Below are 12,425 nucleotides of genomic sequence, written 5' to 3'. Positions count from 1 at the left end.
TACAGAAAAAGGCAAAATTTAAGGGGTGGGGGGGGGGGTGGGGGGGGAGGGAGAAGTAAGGCAGCATGAACTCATGGTGTCCCACACTCTTTGGTTTCCCAGCACCAGAAGGCAGCAACAGGAGACCCTGTGATCTATGTCTAGTTCAAGTGAGGAGCCTACCTCCTTGTTCTTCCCTGTTCTAGTGCTTTCTCAGTCAGTTTTCTCACAGGTTTTTATTCTCAATCCATACATTACATAGCTAAAACATACTGTATGCTTGGGCACTACTCTCAGAGCAGGTTGATTCAAACACCATTTCCCACATACATCAGACAATAAAATGATCACATCCATTACTGCAGTAAGGGGAACACAATCATGCAGAAGACTGACACTCAGACACCTGCCATGTTCACTGAACACGGAACAAACCCAATGCACTATTTCACATTACAAAGCGTATGCAGAAGTTAATGCATCCACACAATAATGAGCCATTATGGCTCATTAGAAACTCTGCTGGCAAAGTCCAAAGTGTACAAACAGAGGCATACAACACAAATCTGAACTAAGCACTGTACCCTGCCCTCCACATGCACCAGCGGTTCACAGGTATCCAGTCAATGATTTATAAACTTAAAGATAACAAAGTATAAAGCTGTATGACTGCCTCTGTCTTATAAAGGAAACTTTCTGGATGATTTGCGATGTCTCTGAAAATGTTCCATATTTTGGTGTCTTCCCTGCTGTTTACAGGTAAGCACCTGGCACCCTGTCTCATGTCATTCCCTTCTGGTGTGTTAAATAGTCAGCTGACAAAAAGAAACCATGGTACCGCTGGAACAGCATGGATAGAAGAAAATTAACTGGAAATCACTGCAGCGGGACATATGGGAGAGTAGGCGAGCACAAGGCTGCATAGCCAAGTCTGTGAAATCATCTTGGTTCTGCTACTTGTGATTACTTTTGAATCTCTTGCAGATTAACCTCTCAGGTGTTATGAGTGAGGACACATTCCTGACTGAAAGAGATTCTTACAGAATGTTTCCTCGGCTGTTAAAATTTTAACAGTAGCTTAATGCTATTTTTTTTTTCCTTCCCCTTCTCCATCTCCTGGAATTTTCCTCAGACATTGTTCTACTCTCATCGTTTATTGCTTGCAAGAAACAGACTTCACACACACTTTTTTTTAGGACTGACAATGATCTGTTTCATGAGTGATTTCTGGTTGTCTGATTTGAAATTGCTTAAGGGGACTTTTTTTTTATTTTTGTTTTATAAAAAGTTCTCATTTTTTTTTTGATTGTTGGGCCTTTACAACACCCTGAAACTGAAACCAGGGCACTTAAAATAAGTCAGTCTGTAAAACCTGGAGCAGTGCAAAAATGAATGGGGCAGGGCAGTAGCATCAGCAAAGTTGAAAGAACACTCTTATTCAAGAAGCACAGACTGCTACAGTCAATGAACAGTGAAACTTATTTATACCTCAGTAAATTAAAGCAAAGCAGGGAAGCACTAAGTGACTATAGACTTCTTGGGTGATTGCCTGCATCATAGAAAGTCGTCCATCAATGCATGCATTAGAAATATTTTTTAGATACGAGTGCTCTATCAAGACAAGATCTAAGGCAAAATGATATAAATAGATTTAGCCAATACTCAATCACAAATTAATAATAATAAAAAAGGGTGTTTTGTGATTTGGGAACACCTTCAGGTGTGCTCTCACTTCTGGGCCAAGCTCTCTTCCTCCTTGTATATCTCTAACGTTCAGTTGCGATGACGATCTGCAGGAAGGGAAGAAGGTGGAAAGAGCCTCTCTCTTTCTCCCCCATCCTCCCCACCAGTGTTTGAGTACATTTAGATACCTTCCTCTCCCTTTGTTTGTATGTCATGATCTGCTGTACACCTGAGCTTGGACTATTTCTGGGTACTTGTCTGTCTGCTCAGACCTCACCTCCTTTCCATGACAGGCCCCCAGGACACATGCAGTTCCATGTGAAATGAAGCAAGTAGGAAAGCACCCTGCTGCCCCTTCTGTGGGAGACTTATCTTTGCTTTATCTCCCTTTTCCCTCTGTCTTTCACAACAGCCTTGTTTGCTCTCTTTCCCATGTTCCTTTCTTTAAAAGGTGAGAAGAACTATTTACTGCTGATTTCTAATGGGCTCTAAAAAGTTTCATTGATCGCTGACAGCAAAGAGTTCAGTTTTTCATTAATTGTGAACTCTTCCAGAAATGGCCAAGGTGGTGGTGAATTAACACAAAGCCTGTAAGGTTCACTAGCGAGAACCTGATACTTCAATCACACCCTCAGCTCAGCTGCGATAAATCATTCTCAGTATTAAACCATTTCCACACTTCAGGGAATAGGTTTTCTGAGCTGTTTTCTGGACCTCTTTCTCTAGTCTCTACATAGTGCAGCAGCAAGGGATGGACCAGGAGTGTGGTATGCTGGCACTAGGATTGCTATTGAAGTCTCTCAGTTGCCTGATTGGGGTGTCCTGCCCATTCACTTGAGTTTAAACTGATGGCCACATGTGGATTTAGGAAGGAATTTTCACCAAGACCCACTGAGCAACACCATGTGTTTTTAATCCTTTCTTGCAGGGGAAGTAATTCCTTCCTTAGGATTATCCAGGAATTTTGCCAAATTCCCATTATTTTACTCATACCTGACATTTTTTCTGACCCCTGGCATCACACCAACACATAATTCATAATTCAACACACAATTCTGCATTGTGTAACTTGTCTGCCTTTGCTGATGAGGAATGAGGTATTTGTAATGACTACTAATGACTGAGTTCTCATCTTCTGAACCAGAGAGTTCATGTCCCGTGTTGTAAAATTAAGAACTGTCGAGGAATAAACACTACTGTACTTTAAAAATAAACAGATGAGACCAAAATTTCAAAGACTAGGGGGATATGCACAATGTTCAAGCAATTAACAATCAATGACTTCAAAATGTTGTAGTTGACAGGTATTAGAAAATCAACCTAGTTTTTAAGTTCTTCAGGATACATACCCCATGTGAAAACACACTTTTTCATCATTTGCAAAAAAAACATGCAAGAGTTCAATTTTAGTTTAACTGTGCTTCTCAACAGGGAAAAGGCAACACATGGCCCAAAGGTGGCCTGCAGAATCCAAAAACCTACCTCTGCAGCCACTCACCTGTGTATGTGAAGTACTGACAGACAAACACATCTTGATTTCCAAGCAGTGCCACACAACCCAGAGAAGTACTTGAGTGAAAACAAAGCCAGGTACTTCCACACTTCTCTTTCAGTGCTTAAAGTGTTGCATTAAGGCATGCTGAATCTTACATGTTGCAGTAAAAAAAAAAAAAAAAGACTGAAAATGAAATAATATTCTTATTTAACATTTCCTAGATATTTTACAGCTTGTGAATGTATTTTAGGTGTGACTGGAAATTTATCTAAAAAAAAAAAAAAGTCACAAAACAAAAAGCCAAGCCAAAACACAACAACCCAAGACCAAGTCCTGGAGTCTGGCTTCATGAATCTTTTTGGGGTTTTAGAAAGTTAGACACCAGAAGCATGGAGGTCCATTCTGCTTCATTCCTAGCTTTAAGAAACATACCTGAGCTGCAACATTAGATTTACCTTTTCAAAGTTCCCAACACGTCAGCATCAGCAACCTCAGCAAGGTTGAAGTGTCCAAGGCTGAAGTTTAGCTCTGCCCCAGTGCTGGCTTTAAGTGCTGATAACACTGACAGCCTTACCCCTGTGAGATGACATTTTGACCAGGCAATCATCAAAGCTAATAATAAGAATCATTAGCCTAAAAGGAAGGGAATCAGAGCGATTGCCAACTTCTGACATTTAAATTCCACTGATATAAATAACTTCAGCAATGGGTTTTCACATTGTCAGAAACTTGGAATAGTCTTCAAAAATCAGGGAGAGAGACAAACAGCTCCAGTTTATATGACAATGTTCACAGAGAGCAACTGAAGTGTTGCTAAGTAATTACCAATTTTTTTTTTTTTTTTTGTAAATATCACAGCAAATCAGACATAAGCCACTTTTCCCTGTGCTAGATGCACACCAGGAATAAACTGTGGTCCCAAGCCTTGACATTACTCCTCACTACTTACGTACTGCCGCTGATCTGGATAAAAAGGCTCCTAAGTGTGGGGGGGGGGGTGGGGGGGAGTTGGGATGGTGGAAGGAGACAGACATATCCTATCTTAAAGCAATTTTAAAAGTTTGTCTTCTGATTATTTAGCTCTACCATTAGACATGTAAATGGTGGTTTGCCTGCTCTCCCCAAAGACTGTTAAGAACACTGTCTCCTACTGCTCAGCTTTCAGAAAAGAAAAAAACACATCAATTACAAGGGTGCCTAAAGAGGCGAAGGTGTCAAAATTTAATCCCACGCTCACATTTCTCTCCATGTGAAGTGTATCATCATGCATTCAGCTGATTGAAAAAGAGCTCTTCCTCGGAAGATTTAGTAGCTGCACCCAGCTAAACATTCCTTCTGAAAATCTGTCCTTGCACAATTGAGTTAAGCTTCTGATTGAATCTAGTATGAAGAGATTTTAATACACAATAATTTAAGATGTATGTAGGTTGATTTTACTTGTTATACTATAACACATAAATTATTATTTTTATTAGATTGGCATTCAAACCTATTTGATATGCCTCTTCCTTAGTCAATGTTTTTGACATTCAATACTGGATTAAGTTGCTATTTTGACAAAGATGACAAGAGTCTACCACTGTTTCTTCTGAAGTTTAGAATCATAGAATCATAGAATATCCTGAGTTGGAAGGGACCCTTAAGGATCATCAAGTCCAACTCTTGACACCGCACAGGTCTACCCAAAAGTTCAGACCATGTGACTAAGTGCACAGTCCAATCTCTTCTTAAATTCAGTCAGGCTCGGTGCAGTGACCACTTCCCTGGGGAGCCTGTTCCAGTGTGCAACCACCCTCTCTGTGAAGAACCCCCTCCTGATGTCAAGCCTATTACTGGTGTCATATCAGTTCTCCCTAATATTAAAAAAGATGCTTGGAAAACATCATAGCAATAATGATTACTAATAGTTTTCCCACTGGACAATCTGTTTAGGTGTACAGGGCAGACAATACTAAGTGCTGAAGGCAGTAAATACATGTTTCACATCTGCTTGAAAAAAAACCAGCCAATTTTTCTATAATTAGCTTTTCATACAAGAATGCTGAGTGAATCTAGAGATGATGAAAGAACCACTCTAGCTGGTACAGTTGATGCAGCTCTTGCAATAGTTCACATCTGCATACATTGTTTGTTTTTCCCTTTGGGCCATAAATCCCTAAATGTGCTTTTCAAATAACATTTATCTAAGAGAAAAAAGGGAAAACAGCATTGAATGGAAACATTAATGTAGATTTTGCATGACCACTCTGAACAGTGAGAACTGTTTCACTACAATTTCAAATTCTTCCTTTTCAGCTCAATTTTATGCATTGTGAGCAATTTCTTTAACTCTTATCTACCCACCTGATCCTACCTCCCTTTAGTCTCATGCCTAGGTGCTCTGCACCTCTGTTCTCCCAGCTTTTGACAAAGAGCTGCACATGCAGCCTCAAGTCCTCCAGGAACACTGTTTCTGAAACATCTACCTGAGCAACAAATTCCATGAACTTCTACTTAAGCATTCAAAATGTGGGGAAATTTACACCCTGTCTGGGAAACTTAAACAGAGGCAACACAGAGTTTGTTTGCTGAAGACTAAACACTGTATTTAAAGAGGCTACTTGAATAGAGACATCTAGTCTGATACTCCCAGGTCTATGTTTAAGCTTTCAGACTGCTTTATCTGAGCTCTGCCAAAGCACAAGCAAACATGCACCCCCTTCTTTCTGTCTGAGTAGTTCCAGTGATATGCCTGAGACCAGTAAGGCTCTTTCCAGTTTCAATAGGAAAGGTTCAACCAGAGTTGTTCGGCAGGTAAATGAAGTTTGCCCTGTTCAGGCAAGCTTGCCCCATTCAGAGCCATATAATGATCCTCACAGTAAGATGACGGGAGAGTGAGGTAAGCCTGAAGGATTAGTGTGAATGTAAAGTAAAATAATTGGGGGAAGAAAAGAACAACAACAACAAAGTAAAATCACTTACCTGATTATCTTCCACGTTACTCATGTGTCTTCAGAGTGCCCCAGCAGCTAGGGACAAGCCTTGCAAAGACTGATCCAGCTGCAGAAGGTGAGAGGTGGAAATATTTCAGAGAGCATAGTAATTATTTTTTGTTATGGCTTTTACAGCATATAGAAAAGAACACAACCTGGGGGTGAATTTAGCATAAAAGATGCTAAAGGCAGAGCTGACACCCTGCTCCTCCTTGGGGCAGACAGGTGCCCTTTAATCAAAGTGAACATTGGGTATAGTTAGGGATAGAATTTCTCATTGGATATAAGTGCAGTCAGAAGAGACTATATGTCAAAAATTGAAAGTTAATACCCTTAAAAAACAGCACTGCACCACAGGAGCCAAGATAATACCTCATTGTCCCACCAGTACTGCTACAAGCTCACTCTGTGAAGATGTTGGCAGTGGGAGGGGGGAACACAGAAAGAGCTGCCTAATAACCTTTCTCATAGCTCACCATGAAGCCAGGAGGCCAAAGCACACATTGGTGATAAAATTTAATGTTTAATGGCCCCTACTAGCTATATATGCATTTAAACAAAAGTGAAGCCTGTTACTGAGCCAATTTCTGATCCCAGTTCAGTTTTCTCAGTCCAGAAATGTAATCATGACTTTACAAAATATTTAATATCAAAACACCCCCCAAATTCACTAAAGGGAAGTTAACAGCTCATAGATTTTCTACTGGATAACAGTAAATTGCCAGAGATGTAATGAAATTTGGCATGAGCTTAGTTTTATCTTGCACAATTCTGGACAAGAACTATAGCAGTTTAATGGATAAGTGCAAGCAATATATAGTTTTTCTTCTCCAGGCAAAAATTGTATTTGTTTTCTGAAGTACATAAATGGCTATTGCTTAGTTTCCTAAGGGAGAGAGCAGCTTGTACAAGAAATCTCCACACCAGAAAGGGTCACATTTAAGGGTCTGAACTATGGTTAGCCAGTGGCTGTTCACCTTCCTAAGGTGAGTGTTCCTTGGAAATCCCCTCCCACATGTTTCTGCCTCCAGTTTCTGATTAAAGTAACTTGGAACCTGAAGAAACTGAAGCGGAAAAGAACTACATTCATTGCTTCCTATGTAAATTTTCTAGAGAACTATTTCAGAGTTAAGAGATAACCACTTCCACTTTTTGTTGTTGTTATTACTGTATAATCAACATTCTCTCACCTTTTTTTTCAAGCATTTCTTAGCTATGAAAAGAGACAACAAATATCCTGCCTCAAAAATCTGCTACATACATGCATTCAGTATACGTTTTTCCTGTTTGGAAAACTGAGAAGTGACCATATTGCAAGTGATCAGACATGCTAGCAAAGGACCTGATCCTGCTGAACACTGTGCACAAAGGCCCATGCTTAAGTTTCTAGTGGAAAAAACTGAAAACAACATGAATAAAAGCACTGGAGAGTGGCCAGTGAGGCATCAGTTTGCCCTACGGAGTTCCCATTGTAAGATACAATACATTAGAGTTCACATTCTTGCCCCATGAGTACCAAGCATGTGCAAGGCATCCTCAAGCGTCCATTTCAACCCACTCAACTAAATCATAGCACAGGTGTTTACTGACCCTGGCCTCAATTTGGCTGACTTATCTGAGTTCAGACTTAATCAGAAGCTTTTTAACAATCACATATTTCAGACTAAAATGTTATTTCAGAGCACGTTAGCCCCAAATGAATTTAAGTCTCAAACATGGAAGACTAGAAGAAAAGCTTTGTGCTATATCAGGACCTTTCATATGAAGTTAATGAGGAATTCAGCCCCTCTCTGTTAGAGAGAGTTGTCATTTTAAGATCTTCAAGAAGTTCTGCATCTGGGATGATCTCAAAAGCATGTTATAACATGTTATAAAAGCCTGTTATAACAATATTAGAATGCAATATCCTTTGCCTGAACAATACTTTACGAGCAATTCCTATGCTGTTACTAATGAGAATAAATTAAACCATTAAACCAGGAGGTTTAAGATGTGTAGTTAAATTCATAGGTAGGCTTAGTTGCCTTTTTTAATTTTAGATTTCTCAGCACACCTGAAACTAATGCAATTCCAGTCCAAATGTTTCCTTTAACCAAATCTAGTATTAAAATTAAAGTAGTACCTTAATTTGATTGCCAATTTAACCGCTTTGGATTTACAGCAAGATAATGATTTATAGGAGTAGCTTTATTAAGTGTATATTTCTTTAAATTATTTCTGAAGATCTAAGGTAGGACCACCTTTGATTTCTTTTTAATAATGTATGATTCCAAAGAAGTGTTCCTTCTATGTAAATTATATATATATATATATATATATATATATATATATATTAGAATGTGCACTTAAAAATACATATTTTTTTTTTTCTAATTTTACAAGTATTGTTCAGCTTCTATTTCAGGTGTCCTTGGAATACCATTTCTGACAGAAGAATCAGCAAATCAGTTTATACGACTTAAAAGACACTTGCCATATTCTGAGAACTACTGGGACACAAGCAGCAGCCAAAATACATGGGGATATGCTGTGATTGAACAGGTATTTCTTCCACTGTCTTGCAGCACCTATTAGAAACAACAAAACCAAATAACAACAAAATCTGAAGTGCAGGTCTTGGACTGGCACGTAACAGGGAAACCTTTGGGGAAGGATAGAAGTCTGTCTGATTTATCAGCGCAGGCAAGGCTGCTCAATAGTCACACTCTAATCAGTATCAAAGCTCAGAATACTCTTTTTCTGTTTTGATCTACTCCAGGTTAGTGAATCATGGACAGCTTTGAGAGATACAGCGGACTACTACATGGACATGAAATCTTTTGCCTTTGATCCATTGATTACCAGGTACGATGAGGTTTCTCAGTAGAGTATTTCATAGGCTCATAATGCATATGTGTACCTTGGTAAGGAAAACTGTACAATACAGGACTGCTGGCATTTGGATCTTAGCAACACAGTTGTACACATTAACTAATAGGATTATAAGAGACATCCTGAAAATTAAAGATTTGTTTTGTCATTTCAGTTTTATAGTTATTTAAACACGGTCATTTAATTGTTTTAAGATTTTCATTATTATTTACACCGGAGAAATTCATTGAAGTCTTAAAGAAAGTATGTCTTTTTAAAAGTTCACAATAGCTGAACTGTGACAATATACCATAGCTGATTTACAGTGGAGATGAAAAACAATTAATGAGTAGAAAATTAGAAGGAAAAAACAACAAAAATACACATTTATTTTGGTGACAAAACTAAATTCAATTCAGAATAAAAGCTCAGCTGAACAAAACAGAATGAGACGTAGCATTTGGCAAAACCAGTATTTATAGATCAGCATATAACCACATGAAATAAAGTGTCTCAAATGATCACAGAGGAATTGTTAGGACTATGCTAAAACATTCACATTCTTGGGACACAGTTTTGTCAAATTTAGGGAACAATTGCTAAATGACTCAGTTTGGTAAGCATAATGCAGAATACGTATTATTCCTGTGAAACGCTTCTCATAGAAAGACAGTTCACCAGTTTATTAAGGAGTGGGTTTCAGTGATTAAAGTAGTTGCCACGCAGTGATCTGATTAGTCTGACTAACCAACAAGAGGAAAATGGGTAAATCTTTCTCTTAATGCACTTTATATTGAATATATTTTAAAAATATTTTTTTTGCTCACTTTCAGAAAGAAAGCTTCATTTTGAACTGTGCCTTTTTTATCTTTCTCTCTTCAAACTGTTTTTTATTAGATAAGAAATTGATTAGGAGATCTTCAAAATTACCTTTCTAGGACTCTTCCACCTGAAAGGTGGAGCAGAAGAGAAGTGCAAAAAATAGCCCAAAGTGACAGTTTTCCTGTCAATCTTTCAACTGGCATCCCTGGGCAGCTGAACGGAAGCATCAGGATATTCTCTCAATTTCCAGAACTGATACGGGCAGCAGTGTGCTTGGCTGCCAGCAGTCACTTCTGTCTTATCACAAATGTGAAATTACCTGAAGTCACTTGGTTTTTCTTGTGTGTGGAGCAATGCAAAACAGAACAAACCCCCCAAACCTGTCTTTTCCGTCAGAAAAATGCCTAACTGTCTCTAATTATAAATCATCCAATCCGTGTCTGAAGGCTGTGATTCTGACAGCTGTCAGGCATACTCCAGAATGAATTCTTCCTCCAGAATGATAATCCTTATGATTGCCGTATGACAGGATTATAACTAGTTTACAGAAACACATTTGTGGGCACTCCCAAAGACACACATCTATGATTTCAAAGAGAGGCTGGTTAACTACTAGACTGAAATAGACTTCAAAATGCTAGCATGGTAGAAATTAAAATCTAGAACTTGTATAAAGGCATACAGAAAAAAAACAAACAAACAAAAAAAACAACAACAAAAAACAAAACTAGAGTTCTGAAAAGCTTTGTGAATAACAAAAAAACAATTGTTGACCTCATTGTTCATATTTCAGAGGCAGCCAAGGAAAGCAGGCCTATACAGCATATGCAGAAATCTGGTTCAGGGACCATATTTGCAAAGGCAAATATTTGCAAAAGACGGCAAACACAAAGACCAAAGTTGCTGACAGGATATTTAAGTAATTTTGTAGACTTATTTTCTAAAAGCAATTTATTTCATCTTTTCTAGTGACAACGTCAGACCTTACATGGACATGCTACAGCAGTCTGGGACTCACCTCCAGCAACAGACAAGGACGAGCAGTTAAATCCTATGCATCTTGTATCTGGCAATACTAGGACATGGCATGTTATCTATTTGCCACAAATTACTTTACTTCATCCCACTGTCTAGAACCACAATTAACATGCACAGTCTCTCAATGACTATTTTACATTCATCAGTAGGAGTGATATGTAAGTCATGGTAAACTGAATAAAGAGACGAAGACAAGACTGTCATTAACTTTTACCAATGAGGTTTTAAACAACAACAACAAAAAAACACTTTGTTTTCATGTAAAAACTTTTTTTTTTTGGACCAAATAGTTATTTTTAAATATACATTCCTGTTCTCCTATCAGGAAACCACATTTTTCCTCAGTATTTTACTTCAGATACATTTCTGAGAAGAAATGGAAGCCAGTTACTGTAGCTGGGTAGGAAGTTGAACACATTTGCTCCACATCTGACTAACAGGAAGAATATACTTTCTATACTTCAATTGTATTTCAATTTTTTTTTTTCCAAGTATTGAGCACAAATTAGTAGGTGTTATAGTATACATCATGGTGTACATCCACATTGTGCACTTTGCACATTTAAACTTCTGTACTTGGTGTTGAAAGCCAAAAATGACTGGCACTAAAGCTACCAGCATAAGTTATTCTTTTTTACCCCATCGAAGTAGGAGCTAGTGGAAACATTTATTTACAGCTCATTTTCTAATAAAAAGGGTGATGATAAGAGTTTTTTTTTTTTTCCTCCTTTTTCCGCTCTCAAATCTGCAATTTTCCTTTTTCTTACCCATTAAGCAAACTTAATTGAAGACATGTTTGGAGAAAAGGTTTGCCTCCTACACTTTTTAATGCATTAATATATTCATAGCAACCAAACCCTTTCAAACCTGGTCAAAATTTCTGCATGGAAAAAGAGGACCTGTTGAGGAAGATGAAATGTATGGTTACCTTAAGAACAGGGTATGTGAAAGAAGGTAATCTCCCCTCACTTTTTATCTCCAGATATTGGGATCTGTGTGTTGTGGGTCTGAGGTTCCTTCTGAATGCGTACTGTATGATGACTGGAATGAATGTGAAGATAATGCTGGATCTTCTAAAAAAGGAATGCATATTCTGACACTTCAGCTATCTCCATCACACTACTAGGTATGAAACTATCCTTAGGACATTATTAATTTTCCTTCATAGGACAATGGGCCTGAAATTGCCATTATTCATTAGCTGAAATGGAAAATTCATTAAGCACTTGAAAGAGATAAATGAGGGGTAAGTTCAGTATCTGCCATGTAGAATTTCACATCTTCAGTCATGCTACCTAATTACGAGAAGTTAATTCAAAGATAAGGGACAACAAATGATGTGTAGACTAGTAGAACTCACTAGTTAAATACAGTGTCTGGCCTTCCTGCTCACCTTCCTCCCCTATGCTGCTTGACCTTGGGTACGCAAGTGCTGCGGATCCTAAACCTCTCACTGTTTTCCTCAGTAACAGCACACACACGTTAGTTACCAAAGCTTATCAGCAAAAAGGAGGATAGCAATGATAAGTATTGTTTTTTAATTTAAACTAATGTAAAGTTAAAAAAGATATACCTCCTCCAGCTGT

The 12,425-nt window shown here is 38.2% G+C and overlaps 1 protein-coding gene across 2 annotated transcripts; it reads left to right on the top strand.

Annotated features, from left to right (window-relative positions):
* Positions 1-609: 609 nt before the first annotated feature.
* On the top strand, positions 610-11,071 carry C1H3orf85 (chromosome 1 C3orf85 homolog). 2 transcript variants are annotated; one of them, XM_068693670.1, is made up of 4 exons: positions 610-738; positions 8,522-8,670; positions 8,888-8,973; positions 10,771-11,071. In XM_068693670.1, the coding sequence occupies exons 1-4, from the start codon at positions 690-692 to the stop codon at positions 10,847-10,849; spliced, it is 363 nt and encodes a 120-aa protein (XP_068549771.1). In that variant the 5' UTR covers positions 610-689; the 3' UTR covers positions 10,850-11,071. The 2 variants fall into 2 exon arrangements, with proteins under 2 accessions (XP_068549771.1, XP_068549777.1); XM_068693676.1 differs by having other exon boundaries at positions 618-738; positions 8,534-8,670.
* Positions 11,072-12,425: the final 1,354 nt, after the last annotated feature.

Source organism: Anas acuta, chromosome 1, assembly GCF_963932015.1.
Source record: "Anas acuta chromosome 1, bAnaAcu1.1, whole genome shotgun sequence".
NCBI classification, from domain to species: domain Eukaryota; kingdom Metazoa; phylum Chordata; class Aves; order Anseriformes; family Anatidae; genus Anas; species Anas acuta.
Note: the sequence above shows the minus strand (reverse complement) of the source record. Positions and strands in the feature narration are given on the sequence as shown.

What these genes read in the sequence shown, in the direction of transcription:
- C1H3orf85 (XM_068693670.1), top strand. Translation starts at nt 690, where the DNA reads ATGTCTCTGAAAATGTTCCATATTTTGGTGTCTTCCCTGCTGTTTACA. An exon ending in GTCTTCCCTGCTGTTTACAG is followed by an intron (nt 739 to 8,521) that starts GTAAGCACCTGG and finishes AGTATTGTTCAG; the next exon opens with CTTCTATTTCAGGTGTCCTT. An exon ending in TTTGATCCATTGATTACCAG is followed by an intron (nt 8,974 to 10,770) that starts GTACGATGAGGT and finishes CATCTTTTCTAG; the next exon opens with TGACAACGTCAGACCTTACA.